The 19,065-nt window shown below is 36.3% G+C and overlaps 1 protein-coding gene across 1 annotated transcript; it reads left to right on the plus strand.

The window, feature by feature from the left end:
- Window positions 1–17,140: 17,140 nt before the first annotated feature.
- On the plus strand, window positions 17,141–18,262 carry LOC149197358 (uncharacterized). The gene has a single exon (XM_089408666.1). It carries the CDS (start codon window positions 17,141–17,143, stop codon window positions 18,260–18,262), a length of 1,122 nt encoding a protein of 373 aa, XP_089264792.1.
- The last annotated feature ends 803 nt before the right edge of the window (window positions 18,263–19,065 follow it).

A 19,065-nucleotide genomic window follows, 5' to 3' on the forward strand; every position in this document is an offset into this window, starting at 1 on the left:
ATATATCATTTCTCCTATTTAAGGAGACTTCTTTACTTCCTCTTAAATATAGAGGAAATCCTTGACTTCCTTCTAATTTGGGAAGTCATCACCACAAGCTTTATATCATATCTTCATAAAATGTAGCAACTATCATTTCTTCATGGTGATATTTGTAAGATTCCGTCTTTCCCATTTATATCTCATCATATTGAGCTTCTTCCTTCTTGGATATTATGGATCCATTTTCTTCCTTTAATCTTGTGACAGGGTTTGGGCCATCAACTTTGCACATCACTTTCCTCCAATAATTGTCAATGAAAGAATTATGTTGAGCCATGTAAAACTTCAAACTAGTCATAGCTCCCTCATGAAAGTGATACTTGTTGATGTAGGAACATGAACATCAAGTTATCTTCTTACATTGCTACCTTTCAATCTCAACATGATGATCTGAACACCTTGACTACATTACCTTCTAAGGATTTTCAAAACCATTTACTCAATTCATATGTTCTTTGAATCAAGCTCATCACCACCAATTGAAATTTACTCAATTGTCATCTTTTATTCCTGCAATATCCTTCTAGGTAATAAAACAATTATGCTAACGAGATAACCCATATCAAAACATAAATATCAAACTTACCTTATCATGGTGGCATCTTTCATTAAAATATTTGCATACTTGAGTCCTTTGAGATAAAAATCCTTTCATATAATCCATCTCCACATTATTCCATGCATTCATTTTAATCAAAGTGCCCATGGATCGAACTTGACTACTGAGCTCCAATATCTTCCTTTGAGTTTTCATTATTAAGTCCCCTTATTTCTTCCAAATACTATATTTTATTCATATGCCATACAATTTTTTGAGTGTCTTTATCTCCATTTACTCCAAAGTATGTCAAATTTATTCTTTCGAGCATCATGTAGTCATATGGAAGACTTGCCAAGCACATTCATTACTAATTGTTCCTTCATGATTCTTGTACATATGAACCATGCTCTAGGGAAGAATATGCATACCTTTTCCTTCATATAGTCATTTATCCATTATTTGAACAAGTTTGCTTCTTATACTTTCCAAAGATATTTTTCCTTTTCCAAGAAGAGAACGACTTTCATTATTCCTTTCATACTATAACTTGACCATTAGAATTCCTTCATCCTTTAGAATTATTGTTTCCATACTATATGGAATATATGCTAGTCATAATGCTACTGCCAAGAATCTTCCATAATGATTATTCTTATAGGATCTTTTATGATCCTTCTTTGCAAAATGACTACCTCTAACATGATGTTAGAAAATGCTCAGATGAACAATAATATACAATATGATCCAGTATTCTTATTCTCTTTTAACCAGATAATCTTTCCCAACACAAATTAACAATCTTTCTACTATCATGTGCTTCTATCTTTGATACCATGGTTTTCTTCTAGAGTAATAATGCATCCTACTCTACTTTCTACCTAATAAAAGAAAGAAAGAAATTCATAAAGAACCTAATAGTGATGAGACTTCCTTCAATAATAGAGATCCATGGGATCTTCTCCTTTCGGCTTCTTTTCAAGTTCTCCCATTTCCTCATCTATGTGATTTTCACTTCGTTCCTTCCTTTTGTTGTTCACTTTATTGTTTGGACAATTCCTTTTCAAGTTTCCATACTCATTGCATCCAAAGCAATCTTGGACATGTTTATCTTCTTCTTTGACTTTCCAAACTTCCCTTTCCTCAACTTCTTGGTTCTTGCAATGAAGGCTTGGGATCTTTCATTTGATTAAGTATCATCATTTTCCTTGATCCTATATTCTTCCAATATATATTGATCCCATGATTGATCGAAGGGTAGAGTATCTTTCTTTAAGTAGATGCTCATTGCAAAACTACCCCAATCAAGTGGCAAAGCATTTAATACATAGATAAGCCTCTCAAAGTTTGTAACAATCTCCCCAAGCCCTTGTAACTGGTCTCTTATTTGTGAGATCTTCATTAGATAAGTGGCCATGTATTCATGTCATTTGGTTTCCTTATTCTATATAGTTGATTCCTCAAGGAAATCTTTTGATCTTGTGTACTTATGGAGTATACTTTTCCTAACTTATCATACATAGCCTTTGACTTCTTGAAAACCGCAACAAAGGGAACATGATGATCTTTAATGGATTCAACAATGATCCTTTATGCCCTTACTTCTCCCTTCTATTATTTTTCTAACTCTTGAGTCTTCTCTTTGTCATGAACACCTACTACTTCGAGGACATACTCCATGGCTTCATTCTCTGTGAGTGACAAGTCAATCCTTTTCTTCCATGCTAGGAAGTTTGATGACCCAACTAGTTTGTTGTTTTCCTGGAAAAGTATAGCCATGCTATCTATAGATTGAGACATAAAACACAATATACTACTTACTTTGTTAACCAAGAGTCCTCCTTCTTGATGATGTCTCCAACTATATTGAAGTTTTCAAGGCCTCCAAGGGGACTTTAAAGATGCCCTAAATTGGTATCTTCTAGGATTCCCTCAACAGTGATGTCTTCAAACAACTTCAAAGGGTGAATGATGATCCCAAGACTCCTTTCTACTTCCTTCTTTTTCAAGATGATGAAGTATAGTAGAGAAATTTCAAAAAGAACTTTGTTCTTTCTTTAATAGGAACTTGATGATGGGGTCTTCTTCAATGTAGTAACCCTCCTTTTAGGTGAATAGTTATTCTTCTTCTTTCCTTTTGTCCTTCTGCAAATGATTCCCCTTGACAAACAAACTCTTCTTTGTATCCTTCTAATTGTCTTCTCTTATTCACCTTATCTTTGATACCATGTTGGAGAATATAATATGGAAATTATTAATTCAATTTATCCTTAATATTAATTATTGCTTGTAAAATTTATTTATCTTCTCGTGTTTATTTATTAGATCTTCTTCATCAAACAATTATGAAGTGAAAAAACAGTAAATGCAATGGACCCATAAATTAGGCTCCAAGCCAAGGAAAAAGCCCTCCAAGGGAAAAACCCATAAAATCTCTTCTCTTCTTATAGAACTTGCTTCAAATGAGAAAACCAAGACCTAAACCTCAAGACCAAAGCCTTCTTTAGCACTAATTCATCCATCCGAGAAGCCTTTCCAATTATATCAAAGTCTAGCCAAGTCAACAAGAGTCAAACCCTTACAGAATTGTACCAAACTCAAAATTTTGGCCCCCATCTTCAGTATTTCAGACCTGCAATAGGTTTGCAACTTCAACTCCTACAACAACTGAGAATATTCGCACATGTAAGAAAAAACTAGGGCAAACCTTAACCAAAAACTTGATTTTCCTTCCTTCTTTATTTAGCTTCTTTTCTCCTTTCCTTTCTTGACTTGTTGAATTTTGCACCTTAGATTGAAATTTTTTATTGAAGATCAAATTGGTTACCAAATGAGTTCAAGCAAATTCTATTTATACTCATTTGTGGAGGTCGAATAGCCCTCTTTGGGCCGACTTGTCTCTAGCAAGGTCGACTTGTTCTAGGAGGCTAATTTGACTGTCTTGACTCAAAATAAATTATTTTATAAGGTACAACTTTCCCAGATGGGTCTTATATATCCGACTTTGACTCTATTGACTCATGACAATAAATATTATGGCATGAAAACCCTCGAAGCATGAAGAACATGCTTTACCTAAAGGACCAATAAAAAGAAGCATGAAACTCATGCTTTGAAATATAAGTTTTTCTTTCTTTTTTTGCTTATTACATTAGATATACATACTGACATGAGTATAATGACAATTATGAAGACCAAAACTAGTTATATTTTCCAACACACTTCTGGGATGGGCGCTTCTTTGAGAGTTAGCCCCACTTCGGGGACCTGTAGAGGTTGAATTAGAAGGCCCTCTTTTTCTGTTATTTTACTTTGGAGTATTTTTATTTATTCGAGTCACATTTGGTGGGTCGGAAATGGTTGAGACCATTGTGTGTGTTGAGTGATTGAGAGCCCTCTCAAGGGATGGAACAATTAGAAGAGTTAGCATGGGTGTGATGCTTCTTTCTATTTGATTACCAGTTCCTAGGATAATTTGGGAACTATGCACTACCAGAGTGGGCATTCCCAGCATGGAGTTGGTCCTCGAGGCATGCCTAGGGAGTGGGCTAACAAGGAGGCGAGGAACGACGATGTGGAGGGGTGTGTGGATGTGGAGGGCAAGGTTTCCCATGTCCAAGCTCAGTCTCGAGGATGCGTGGAACAATCGTCGACACTTGCTTTGATAACTGACCAACCGTGTGATATTTTGTCCAGTCTCGATGTTATTCACCAGTAGAGTTATGATGATCAAAATGAGACTATTGTGTATATAAATAATGTCCAACTAGCCAAGGGGAAATTATGGAACGCCTTACTTTTGTGCATCGGAGTCAACGCCGAACTAGTGAGTGGCTTGATGAGATGGAAGCGTGGTTGGCTCACATCAACTTCCATGTGCAAGAAGGTCATTGTCATTATATGACCCAAGGTGTTGTTCATGCACCAAATCCTATTCCATAAATATTATCTGTTGGTTGTTTTTGGTTTTCCTCGTATTTTGGGTAATATGGTTTTTTTTCCTTTGGAGTTCATGTAAAATATGGTAGTATCTTCTTTGTTTTAGCGCTACTCTCCTAGCTGACAAATCCAGTTGGAGTGAATTTGGGAGAGCAAAGAGCCTAAGGACTTCAAGATGTATCTTTTTGATGAATTAATGAAAGCATTTTCACTTATATATATATATATATATATATATAAAGCTTAATTTGGAGCGTGCAAATTTTTTAGTCAAAATTTTCACTCTAAAAATGCGTGCACTTTAAAAAATTTGATCTTTCAACTCTTTCTAAATCTATAATTAAAATCAATCTATACTGATAGATTAAAAAATTAACATTATAATAAAATATTTAAATTATTATTTAACTTGAAATCCATATGATATTTTAGAAAAACTAATTTTTGACCCTACTAATATCACAAAAATCATAAATTTAATCTCTCTAAATTTTGAGTGAAAAAATTTAGGGTGAAAAAACTTTTTTAATTAACTCGGTTAATAAACTCTCTTCAGAGTGAAAAAAAATTAATCCTCTATATTTTTTATAGATCTTAAGTTAAAAATTTACACTCAATCTACCCATGTGTGATAAACTTTTATCGTGGAAAAAATATTGAACATTGGAAACATAAACATAGATGTCAGTTTATTTGAAAAATTAAAACTAAAGCAATGAAATGAGATGCTAGCAAAACGTCAGAAATATTAAAGATGCAAAACATATGGCTTGAAATCTTAAGAAAAATAACAGGTAAAGAATAGAAAGTAAAGTTAAAATAATGAAATTAGATGCCAAGGAAATGTCAATGTTAAGTTTGTTGTGATAACTAAATAACGATTCTTTAATGCGGAATAAATACTTAAAAGAATCGTAAAGAATCGTAAAAAACTTGATGCCCAAGAAAACATACCTCTGGCCATTGATGTTATTTACACTCCGATACCAGGCTTTGCTTTACTTGTTTTGAACGCAAAAACAACCCTCAACGCTATGAATCTTTAAATATGGCTTTGGCGTATGATATCACCATAGTCGCATGAAACATGCAATGCATCACAATGTTCAACAAGTGATCAGCATGCAGAAACATCTGATGCATAACACAGCTCTTGAAATCGTACGAAGAATTATTCAGAAGGCTAAGATGCGGAGAAACTGGATGCAAATTATTAAAAGCCAATGCCCAAACTGAAAATGTGTTGGCCAGTCAATCACATTTATTAGCAAACACGCACAATGTATTGATCTTGTCACAGTCTTCTATACGATCAGATGAATCTGAAGAGTCAATAATGGTCAAATATCGGGTCTATTTCCAGGGTAAGTACATGGCGGACAACAATAAGTTCCCTTGAAAATACCAGGATCTGAAACTTCTCCGTGGAAGAACCAGGCCATCTTTTCGTGTGGCACTTCCAAGCTCTACTCACTCTATCTTGATGGTGTAAGGCTGAAGGGGATTGAGTCAGTGAGCTTGGGGACCAAACAGAAGTATTTATAGCCAAGCTTCCATCAAGCTTTTGTTGGCTATGTGTCAAGTGTTCCACAGATCATGGTAGAGAACTGCAGAGGGAGTAATGGACCACTCCAGGAGCTCCCAACAAGAAATTAATTTAACTACAGTTGATTTCTGTAATTTAAGGAAATAACTGCAGTTGGTTTCCAGAAATTACTGCAGTTGGTTTCCAGAAATCGGCAGTCGTTGGGAGAGGGAGCTTAACATTCTCCCACTTGGTCCATACTTCCAATCTTAATGTCTCATCTTAAAACCCATTGATAATCTGTATTAAGTAATAGATACATGAATCATGGCGATAAGTCCTCTAATGATGAGTATTATCTTCCATGTATTACTATGTATTTATTTCTATTATAATTTATGTGGAAAAAATTTCTTGATGAATAAACCCTATGTTTATTCTTAGTCCTACACAGATGAATTTTCTCAAATCAAATTAAGGTGCACATAAATATGAGAAAAACATCACAATAATTAAGAATTTCATTAAAATAACATTGTCCATACAATGAGAAACTACATAATGGAACCAAGTCCCATATTCATTACATGATCCTTGAATTTAAACGGTGGCATGCCCTTAGTCAAAGGATCAGTGATCATTAACTCAGTGCTAACGTGCTCAATGACCACTTTCTTTTCTTTAACACGTTCTCTTATAGCTAAATACTTAATGTCGATGTGTTTATTTCGACTCCCACTTTTGTTGTTTTTAGCCATAAAAATAGCAGCTGAATTGTCGCAATACATTCTCAATGGCTTAGAGATAGAATCCATAATTCTAAGCCCAGAAATGAAACTCTTAAGCCATACACCATGTAAAGTAGCCTCAAAACAGGAGACGAACTCGGCTTCCATAGTGGAAGTGGCAATCAAGGTCTGCTTGGCACTCCTCCATGATACAGCTCCACCGGCCATCATAAAAATGTATCCTGATGTTGATTTGCGTGAATCAACACATCCAGCAAAGTCAGAATCTGAGTAGCCAATTACTTCCAAATTGTCCGTTCGTCTATACATAAGCATGTAGTTTTTGGTTCCTTGAAGGTACCTCATTACTTTCTTTGCAACTCTCCAGTGGTCTAAACCTGGATCACTCTGATATCGTCCCAACATTCCCACAACAAATGCAATGTCAGGTCTTGTGCAGACCTGAGCATACATTAGGCTTCCGACAGCAGAAGCATATGGAATGTTCTTCATTTGTTCCCTTTCAAAGTCGTTCTTCGGGCATTGGTTCAAATTGAACCTATCACCCTTCACAATGGGAGCTACACTTGGTGAACAATCCTTCATCCGAAATCTCTCTAAAATTTTATTAATATAGGTTTCCTGAGACAAACCCAAGATGCCTCGAAATCTATCTCTATGGATCTTAATGCCAATGACATAAGATGCCTCACCCATATCCTTCATATCGAAATTTTTAGAGAGGAATTGTTTCACCTCATGCAACAAACCCTTATCATTGGTTGCTAGCAAAATGTCATCCACATATAAAACAAGAAAACAGATTTTACTCCCACTGACTTTCAGGTATATACATTGATCCATAATGTTTTCTACAAAACCGAAAGAAGAAATTACATTATGGAATTTCAAATACCATTGGCAGGATGCTTGTTTTAAACCGTATAAGGATTTCTTGAGCTTGCAAACCAATTTCTCACCATCACTAGAGGGGAATCCTTCAGGTTGTTTCATGTAAACCTCCTCCTCTAGATCTCCATTGAGAAATGTCATTTTCACATCCATTTGTTGCAACTCCAAGTCAAAATGGGCTACTAATTCCATAATAACACACAAGGAATATTTCTTAAATATAGGAGAGAAAGTCTCCGTGTAGTCGATTCCTTCTTTCTGAGTGAATCCCTTAGCAACAAGTCTTACCTTGTATCTCTCAATGTTGCCCAATGAGTCTTTCTTTGTCTTAAAGACCCATTTACATCCAATGGCTTTTGCACCATTAGGCAACTCAACAAGATCCCAGACTTCGTTACTCTTTATAGAATTCATCTCTTCCTTCATGGCATCGTACCATAATTCTGATTCTTTGCAACTCATGGCTTGTGAAAAGGACTCGGGATCATTTTCGGCTCCAATGTTGTAGTCAGATTCTTACAGAACATAATCATCAGGAATTGCTGATCTCTTTGGTCTAGTAGATCTTCTTAATGTTGTACCATCATCTTCCTGAGAAGTATGTGGTTCAACTCGTTGTTCAAAAGTTCTTGGCAACTCTTGAACTACCTGATCTACTGGAATGTCGTCAACAGCTTGTGGAACTTCAAAAATTGGTTGTTCAACACCAATTTGTACTTGAGGGGTGCTGTGAACAATAACCAATCTATCATTTGAGGTGGAAGGTTGAGATTCTGAATGATCCTTCACAGAAATTATGTTCCTAGTTTGATCGCTCCCACCGATCAAGTCATTTTCAAGAAACTTTGCATTTCTTGATTCCACAATCCTAGTGTTGTGAGATGGACAATAAAATCTATAACCTTTAGACCTTTCAGCATATCCAATGAAATACCCACTAATGGTCCTTGGGTCCAGCTTCTTCTCTTGTGGATTATATATTCTCACTTCAGACGGGCATCCCCAAACGCGCATATGTCACAAACTCGGTTTCCAACCTTTCCATAATTCAATCGGTGTTTTAGGAACAGCCTTGGTTGGAACTCGGTTTAATATATACATTGTTGTCTTAAGTGCTTCAATCCACAAAGATTTAGGAAGATTGGAGCTGCTAAGCATACTCTGCACCATGTCTAATAATGTTCGGTTTCTTCTTTCTGCTACACCATTCTAGTTGGGTGAACTAGGCATGGTGTATTGGGCAACAATCCCATGCTCTTGAAGAAATTTTGCAAATGGCCCACGTGCTTGTCCATCTTCAGTGTATCTACCATAATATTCTCCACCTCTATCTGATGTCACGATCTTAATTTGCTTGCCGCATTGTTTCTCTACTTCAGCCTTAAAGATCTTAAAGGCATCTAATGCTTCGTTCTTTTTATGAAGCATGTAGAGATACATATATCATGAGTAATCATCTATAAAAGAGATGAAGTATCTCTGACCATGTGAGTCCATGTCTAGACTACATATATCAGTATGTATGATCTCTAATATGTCCGAACTCCTATTGGCACCTTTCTTTGACTTGTTGGTCTGCTTTCCCTTTATGCAGTCCACACAAGTCTCAAAATCAGTAAAATCCAGAGTATTAAGTACCCCTTCATTTACTAATCTTTTAATTCTTTCTATGGAGACATGACCTAATCTCCGGTGTCATAATTTAGAGGAATCTTCATTAATAACACATCTTTTAGTGCCAGTGTTAACATGCATTGAATCATAAGTGACATTGTTTTGTAAATTAATGCAGTAAAGACCATTAGACAAAATACTATTCCCAACACAATCACATTTATAAAATAAACTAAAGGATGTTTCTGAAAAGTTAAAGGAATATCCAAAAGGTACAAACCTTGAAACTGAAATCAAGTTTCTAGAAAAACTTGGAACATAAAAGGTCTTTTCTAATTCTAAAACAAAGCCACTACTTAAAGTTAAATAGCATGTTCCTATAGCTTCCACATGCGAGCCCGTCTTGTTTCCTGATAAGATGCTTTGCTCACTTCCCACTGGCTTCCTTAGGTTTTGCAAACCTTGCAAGGAATTCGAAATGTGAATTGTTGATCCAGAATCAATACACCAGGTGTTAATATTGACATTAACCATATTAGATTCATAACAAACAAACGAGATTGGATTAACTTTGTCTGCAAGCCATTTCTGAAATTTGGCGCATTCCTTCTTCATGTGTCCCTTCTTTTTACAGAAGAAACACTTGGAATCTTTCTTGATATCGGCTTGGGGAGGTACTTTACCTTTCCCTTTCCGATTGGCTTGAGATTTGCCCTTTCCACGCGTTGCCAGCATTGCACTTTCTCCTAGTTCCATCACTAGTCTCCCTTCCTCTTGAACACACATGGTCATGAGTTCATTAATTGACCATTTATCCTTATGTGTGTTGTATGAGATTTTGAAGGGTCCGTATTGGTGTGGAAGGGTGTTCAGGATGTAGTGCACCAGAAAGGAATCCAATATTTCAACCTCGAGTTTCTTCAATTGAGCCACAGTGTCCCTCATTTGCATGATGTGCTCGTGTACACCTTTCACACTGGTGAGCTTAAGGGATGAGAACTTCATGATTAGGGTGCTTGCTAGTGCCTTGTCTGAAGTGATGACTTCATCAATGGCCTTTAGCAAGTCTTAGACCTTTTCATGCTAATCAACGGAACCACGAATACCAGCTGAAATTTTAGTCTTAATGAACATCATGCTTAGGCGATTAGATCACTCCCATCGTTCATAGAGCGTGATGTCCGCTGCAGTGCTGGTATTAGTGAGTGTCGATGGTTCATCTTTCCTAATAGCATAGTCTATGTCCATCCACCCCAAATGAAGGAGAATTCTCTCCTTCCAGACCTTATAGTTATCTCCCTTAAGTTCAGGGATATCAAAATGAATTTCAGAGAAATTTGGAGGTTGTACAACTGCATAAAATTAAAGATCACATGCTTATGTTAAAATTGAGGCCTAAAAATAAAATTTCATGCTTTACCAATGTAAACCGTGCTTAAAATTGAATCTAATGACATAAAAATTGCCGTGGGCTAAATTTTCAATTCAAGCAGATTGAATTATTCTTTATGATAGAATTTATCCAATTATTCACTTAATTCATAATTCTAAAGGGTATATTATGATTATAATTTGATATAAATTCTATCTTAGATTTGAACTTTTATGATAAAACTATTAATTCATAATTCCTGTGGGTAAGTTATGAATAATTTAATATTTTATCCTAATTAATTATATAAATATAATAAAAATTCTTGTGGGATAAAATTTATTATATTTAGTATAATTAATTACAATTAATGTCTAAATATTCTTTATGTGGTCCTAATCAAACTTAATATATAATATTATTTAATTAGAGATGCTATGGTTATTCTCTAATCAATTAAAATTATATGGATCACTAGACATTATTTCTTACATAAAAATTAACTTGATATGAGAATAATGATAATTTGCATAAATATAACTATAAGGCCTGTGACAGGACAATCGGCAATCTGTTATGCAATGCAGAGGAATCGCTTCAGTTTTTGCCATGAATCATTTCAGTCCTTCCAGCATTTATCCTGACAGCTCTACCAAGTGGAAACAGCATCAGATCCTCCAAGCTTGCAGCAGGATCAGTTTCAGCAATCGAATAAGGCAGAGAAACGTACCCTTTCTTAAACTTCTGTCTCTAATTCACTTCACGTACTCCTACAGAATTGTATCTTCTCGCTTCTTGTCAGCTTAGGCTCCAGGCTCCAATGCGACCTGGACGAATTCATTTCTTTGCAAACAACGGCATCAAATGGGGATGGCCCTCCCGCTGCTGTTAGTGTATCTTAGATGACTTGCAAATGTCAGTTCTTAGGCTTTCAATTTTTCAGAATTTATTCTAGCAAAGACTCTCTCAAAACCGGAACAAGCGGGACTAATGAGATAGTTGCTCTCTGTATCTTCTTAGAACCAGAGCATCCTCTGCTTCGCATGTATCACAGGAACCTATGTTCCCGCCTTTTTTTCAATTTTTAATATAGCAACCGATTTTGTCAAAAAAAAAAAACATTTAACGATGGGTCTCGTATACTCATCCAAAATAGCATGTTTTAATTAGAGCAGAAATAATCAATTCATGCAAATTAAATATGAGCATAATTAATAAATTTTGCACAATAATTATCCAAATTGCATATAATTAAACTAAATAAATATTATAAGCATAAATATTGAGCAAAATTAGACATATTTCCAAATAAATGCCTTAATTCAGAAAATTCTCAAAATATGACATTTAGTTTTTACAGAACATGTCTATAAACACCAAGGAAGAGATAAAAATGGCTCTGATTACCAAATGATAATAACAATTCTTTAATGCGGAATAAATACTTAAAAGAATCGTAAAGAATCGTAAAAAACTTGATGCCCAAGAAAACATACCTCCGGCAATTGATGTTATTTACACTCCAATACTAGGCTTTGCTTCGCTTGTTTTGAACGCAGAAACAACACTCAACGCTATGAATCTTTAAATATGGCTTTGGCCGATGATATCACCGCAGTCGCATGAAACACGCAACGCATCACAATGTTCAACAAGTGATGAGCGTGCAGAAACACCTGATGCATAACACAGCTCATGAAATCATATGAATAATTATTCAGAAAGCTGAGATGCGGAGAAACTGGATGCAAACTGTTAAAAGCCAATGCCCAAACTGAAAATGTGTTGGCCAGTCAGCCACATTTATTAGCAAACACGCACAATGTATTGATCTCGTCACAGACTTCAATATGATCAGATGAATTTGAAGAGTCAATAATGGTCAAATATCGGGTCTATTTCCAGGGTAAGTACACAGCATACAACAATGAGTTCCCTTGAAAATACCAGCATCTGAAACTTCTCCGTGGAAGAACTAGGCCAGCTTTCCGTGTGGCACTTCCAAGCTCTGCTCACTCTATCTTGATGGTGTAAGGCTGAAGGGGATTGAGTCAGTGAACTTGGGGACCAAACAGAAGTATTTATAGCCAAGCTTCCATCAAGCTTCCATTGGCTATGTGTCAAGTGTTCCACAGATCATGGTAGAGAACTGCAGAGGGAGTAATGGACCACTCCAGGAGCTCCCAACAAGAAATTAATTTAACTGCAGCTGATTTCCGTAATTTAAGGAAATAATTGCAGTTGGTTTCCAGAAATCACTCGGTTTCCAGAAATTACTGCAGTTGGTTTCCAGAAATTGGCGGCCGTTGGGAGAAGGAGCTTAACATGTTGGGAAAGTGTTGTGAAAAAAATTGAAAGATGAAAAAAATAGGAGTTGTTTTTCGTGTGATTTTTTGGAAGTTTTTTTGGTGGGCTTTTTCTGTCTAATTTCTCTAAAATTCGGCACGAATTTATTGAAATCACAAGTTTGATAGGTAACTTCTACACAATCCAAGTGCCTTGGGGGTTTTTCAAGTTGTTGAATCCATATATACAGTGAAAAAAACCAGTTTAAATAACACAAATCAAGATTTCACGTCAAATTTTTCCGCCAATTGGACCACGAGAAAGTCCAAAACACTCCTTAGTACCTGCCTCTTATGAGAAAAGTATTTGATAATTATATATATATATACATAAAACAAACTTTAACATAATTTTAAATTAATATAAATTTAAAACTAACAAAACAAAAATTTAACATAATAAGAACTCTTTTGTAATCTTTTGTGAAGTCAGAATTTTTTATCTACAACTAAGTATAAAAATTTTATAAAGTAATGTTAAAATAAAAAAAAATTGATTTTGAAATGAGTAATAGTTTTATATTATAAATATTATTATTTTTTTTTTCAAACCATTTTAATTATACCCGCGCAAAATAACCACCTAAACAACACAAATTGTTATACTCTAAAACAAATCATTCTTCGAGTATTAATTCGTAAACCGATAAATAAAAAACAAACTCAAACAAGTTGTTATACATTGAAACAAAGCATTTTACCAGTATTAACTCGTGAACCGATCAATAACAACCCACCTCAGGAATATAATAGAAATCAAACCGGTCCTATATCTAACCGCCAGAAGAGAATGGAACTCGCGTAGGGAGTTATTTTCCATTTGTAACCATTAGAATTTGTAAAGCCAATACGAGCAGAAGTTTTAAACTGAAATATTGTTTGCAAACTATTAATCATATCTATTATATTATGTATAAGATGAATTTTTCTTGCATTATTAAATCGAGACCATTTATAATTATAAATTGATATTTTAAAGAATCAAAATTCGTGCATTTTAATTCTAATATAGATATGAAAAAGTAAAGCTAAGGGATTACAAGATCGTTGGATAGATTCTCAAGTAGCAGCAGCAGCTGCTATGGCGGAGAATGCAGATGGCAACAGGAATGGGGCACTGAACTTTGATACCTCGGCAATCAGTGCGAACTTGAACGAACCAGATGTAAACAACGTCCCAGAAAAAAAGGAAAGGTATGGTTCCTAGCGCAGTTTATCCAAAAAAATTACATATTTCTCACGGTATAGTGCAGGGTAACTGTAATTGTGAATTGGGGGTTTATGGCAAAAAGGTTGTAACTGTAATTGTGAATTGGGGGTTTATGGAAAAAAGGTTCACTGAATCTCAGATTTGGAAAAATTCAGAATAAACAATTTATGATTAATACAGTGCAGTTAGCCCGTTTTTGTTTTTCAAACCTTTTCAGTTCTTAAATCTTTTTGTGTAGAAGCATATTAGTTAATTATGGTTATCAATTAATATAAATTGTTTGCTTACATAAGGTTTACCCAATTTCCCACCTGTTAAGGGGCGTAGGGTTACTTTTTTTTTTTCCCTCTCCACCACTGGTCGAATGGTGGATTACAAATCTCTGTTTAGGCTCCCACTTCCTTTAATTTCACAGTTCTTTCAACTAGGATCACTGTTTCATTTCTTTGGGCAGTGGTGGTCAGCTTGGAGTAACCCTTTTTCCTTCTTTTGGCCATTCAAGTTTATTGCCATTAGAATAGGCCCCAGTTGGTGGATTTGCAAACGCTGCTACTGTTGATGCTGTTGCGAAGGCCCTAAACCATAAACTGCAAAGACGGGTTTTTCCGGGACACCCCGTTTTTTTGGGAAAGGTTTCTACTCTTTTCCATCCATCACTTTTCCGCAAGAGGGGGTAATTCAAGTCATCGATATTTTTTTTCCTGTTGCCAGAAATTGATGTGACGGGTGTCCACCCCTAGGGCACTTGTTAATTCCATCTAACAATTGTCCTATCCCATATACGTGTAATTTTAAACTCTCTGGGTAAGATACTTTACCGAGGAGATATCCATATACTGTTGTAGGATACGACGACGGTGATATTTCCTTTGCGGGGATGGCCTAGGTAAGTTCTGGCATGTGATCTAACGCGTCGCCCTGATGATGACAGTAGGTAATTAAATACGGTCATGGTACTTCAACCAGTTGGCCCAGGCTATATTAACACGAGTGCGTCCCTGGGCTGACATTCTCTTTTTCAAAACATAGTAGACTCTCTTGAGGGTGGGGTTTCCAAGAGTGTTTGAGGCGTGGGAAATGTAGTGATTAACACAGGGATCATATAATGGACAATCTAGATAAGCCATGTACTCTGATGGACCCTTTAGAGTCTGACACTTCATTACATGAAGCCTTTATCCCAGCCACGGTGGAGGTTGAGTCACTCTAACGCGCTGATCATAAAGTAATAAGGCAGGGACACATTCTCCCCAGCGGACAACATTGGAGGCCGGAGTTGAGATGTGGTTGGAAGCCGGGTATATGCCACATAATAATATCGGGGAAGAAAAGGTGGCGGAAGTAAGGGTGGCAGGAAACAACTTCCCATTAAAATCACGACTCCTGCTCCTATTCTCTCCTTCAGGTGTGATGTGTTACTTGATCGAATTACGAGTCTACGAAGAGGGCTTTAGTAGGAAGATGGTATTTTTCCGAAATTGAAGAAGTAGAAATGAGGCAGTGTTTGGCAAAGAAATGGAAAATTTTGCTGGGATATGTTCCAACAGTGGTGAAGCTCATGGGAGGATGGTATAGCTTCCACTTTCTAAGCGAAGATGACCTCCGGAAAATTGCAGCAAGGCCATGGGTCAAGGACCATGGTTGTTTAGCTATGTATGTGTGGTATGTGGGATTCAATCCTCTGAAACAAACGCCTAAGAATAAACTTATATGGGTCAAACTTCTCGGTCTTCCACTGGAATTCTGGACGAAGGATGTTTTCACTGATATTGGAAATGCCATAGGAAAATTCGTATATGTAGACCCTCGGTGTTTGGGAGCTAGGGATAAGAGAATTGCTTGGATTCTTATAGAAAAATATTTTGGTGAAGCATTTCCTAATAATATTGAACTGTAATGGGAAAATATCAATCTCACTCAACGCTTGGACTTCTAGGGAATTCCATTCCGGTGCCTTAAATGTCATCAGATGGGACATTTAATTGCTACTTGTCCTAAAGAAAGAGGAGAGTGGCAGTCGATGAGGGAGCATAAAGGCCATCATCCAAGGGTACAGAAGGAAAACAAATCAAAGTGTTTCTCTCCATGCAGAGGCTATGACTCAAAACAGAACAGAAAGTCTCTGAGCTCAGGTAATTCTAATCACTCAAATCAGATATTCTCTGAGCCTTCTCCTAGACTTATAAACAAGACATTAGCTCCTAATTCTATTGTAATCCATTCATCTTCCACGTCTTCGGAGCAGTCAGGCTCCCATATAGCAGTCGAATCCTTCAGTAGAGAAAATTTTAAAATATCCATCCCCTGTATTTTCTCAGATTCCATTACAGGTCTTACATAATTCAAATAATATTCCCTCTACTTCAAATGAAACTTACACTCAAGCTCGTGAGTTTTACTCACTAGTCACTCAACCTAACTCTCAAAGGATAAAGAAAAGGCCCCTGCCCAAATATCTCTAGTTTCCTCTCCTCTTAATTCCTTTGACAATGATTTAGATTTCCTTCTTCAAAGGAAAACTCTAGATCTCAAGTCTCTTACTATCCATAAGCCGAAGGGATCCGGGTCACCTGAAATAAACCCTACTTCTGTAGGAAATATTACTGTAAGACGACAAAACAATAGAGGCAGCAAATATTTTAGAGGTAGACCTTGTCAACCTCATACCACTTTGAGAAATTCGTCATCACTCATTGATATTCCTATCTCATCTCCTATTTCCCCAGGGCACTTAGAGCATGCATGCCCTCCATCAATCCCAAATGAATTCAATTCTATCCTTGAATATAAGGGGTTTGGGGGCCCATCCAAAATTCCTAGCTCTAAGAGATCTTTTCATTTCATCTAAATCCAGCGTAATTCTTATCTAAGAGTTAATGCACTTTGTTGTCCAAACTATTAAATATTTTAGAAGGATGCTTCGCACGTGGTATATTGTGGCAACGGATGCCACTGGTAGATCTGGCGGTCTTTCTGTTTTCTGGGACCCAAGGGGGGCAAACTTGAAGGCTTTTTCATGTTCGATGGGTATTCTCCTCATAGGTGATATTAGAGGTATCCCTGGAAGATCATACATTCTTAATGTATATGCTCCCTATAAAGAGAAAGAAGGGTTCTGGAATACTATGGAGGGATTGGGGATTCTTAATGCACCTTCTCTAATTTTGGCAGGGGATCTTAATTGCACCATAGATAAAGAAGAATTGTGGGGGAAAACTAGGGTGGAGGAGAAAATGGCACAAAAGTTAAGAGAAATTTTTCTTGTTCATAATCTTGTCGATATCTGTCCACCCAAAATGGCCCCTACTTGGGATAATGGAAGAGGTGGTAATAAGTATATTGCTAAGAGACTTGATCGGTTTCTCGTCCATGAAGACATGATAGAGAAGATGGGGGAAGTTAGTTCATCTATTGTTGAAAACTATGTTTCTGATCACTGCCCAATTACTCTGTTTTGGAAAAATTCTGATGCAAGGTTTGGTTTTCCTTTTAAGTTCAACAGAATTTGGCTTGAAGACCCAAGTTTCGATTCATTAATCCGAACATTCTGGAAGGACAATAGTTTCACAGAGGCGGGAACTTTCAGCACTGAAAATTTCATAAATAGACTCAGGCTTCTCAAATCAGAAGTTAAACAATGGGAAAGGAAGAAGAAGAAGGAACTGAGAAAGGAGTTGGCTATCATCGAGGAAGAGTTGAAGGTCCTTCATAATCAAATGAATGTACACTCTCCAAGGGAGAAAATCCATGTCTTAGAATTTGGGAAAAAGAAAATCCTACTTATAAGAGAAACAACCTGGAGATTGAAAAGCAGAGCCCTGTGGATTAAGGAAGGAGATAAGAATACCAAATTTTTCCATCTATTTTCCAATCACAGAAGGAAACTAAATACAATTTGGCAAATAAAGGATGGTGAAGGAAACAATTTTAATAAGCATTTGGATATCTCATCTCTAGCGGTTTCATATTTTAAGAAAGCATATAACAGAGTGGAAGTGGAGGATGTGGATGCTCAACTGTGGGCAGTTGAAGAATAGCCCAAAATGTTTAATGATGAGGATAATTTGGAACTGTATAAGGAGGTTAAAGAGGATGAACTATCTCAGGCCATTAAATCAATGAAAGGCGACAAAAGCCCGAGCCCAGATGGTTGGACTGCTGAATTTTTTGTTCATTTTTTAGACATTTTTCAGGAAGTCCTGCTCCAGATGGTAGAGGAATCTAGGTCTAAAGGATTAATACATACTTTGTTAAACTCCATTTATATCGCTCTTATTCCTAAGAAATATGTGGTGGAAACGTTTGTTGATTATCACCCTATTTCTCTGTGTAATCTAACATATAAGATTATAGCAAATAGAATGAAAGTTGCTTTATCTAAATTCATCTCTCCTGAACAATATGGTTTTTTAAACAACAGAGTTATCCATGATGTTGTAGCTATTGCACAGGAATGTCTACACAGTATTAAAATAAAAATAGTGAATGTTGCGGTGATGAAGGTTGACTTAAAAAAGGCTTATCACTGTGTAGATTTTGGATTCCTAAGAATGGTGCTGCTTAAAGTCGAAATAAATTCAGGAATGATTGAATGGATCATGGGGTGTGTGTCATCAGTTAGATATGCAATCATAATTAATGGCCTTCCTACAAAAATTTTTGCTACTGGTAGAGGTCTCAGACAAGGATGTGCTTTATCCCCCCTCTTGTTTATCTTGGTAATGGACGGACTAAGCTTAAAAAATAGAAACGCAGTCTCCACTGGAGATTTTGAAGCTCTAAAGATTAGCAGTCGCGTTTCAGTTTCACACAGTTTTTTTGTGGATGATATTCTATTGAT

Source organism: Pinus tabuliformis, chromosome 2_2 (genome assembly GCF_031772625.1).
Source record: "Pinus tabuliformis cultivar Carrire ecotype Pingquan chromosome 2_2, CPIR1, whole genome shotgun sequence".
Taxonomy (NCBI): domain Eukaryota; kingdom Viridiplantae; phylum Streptophyta; class Pinopsida; order Pinales; family Pinaceae; genus Pinus; species Pinus tabuliformis.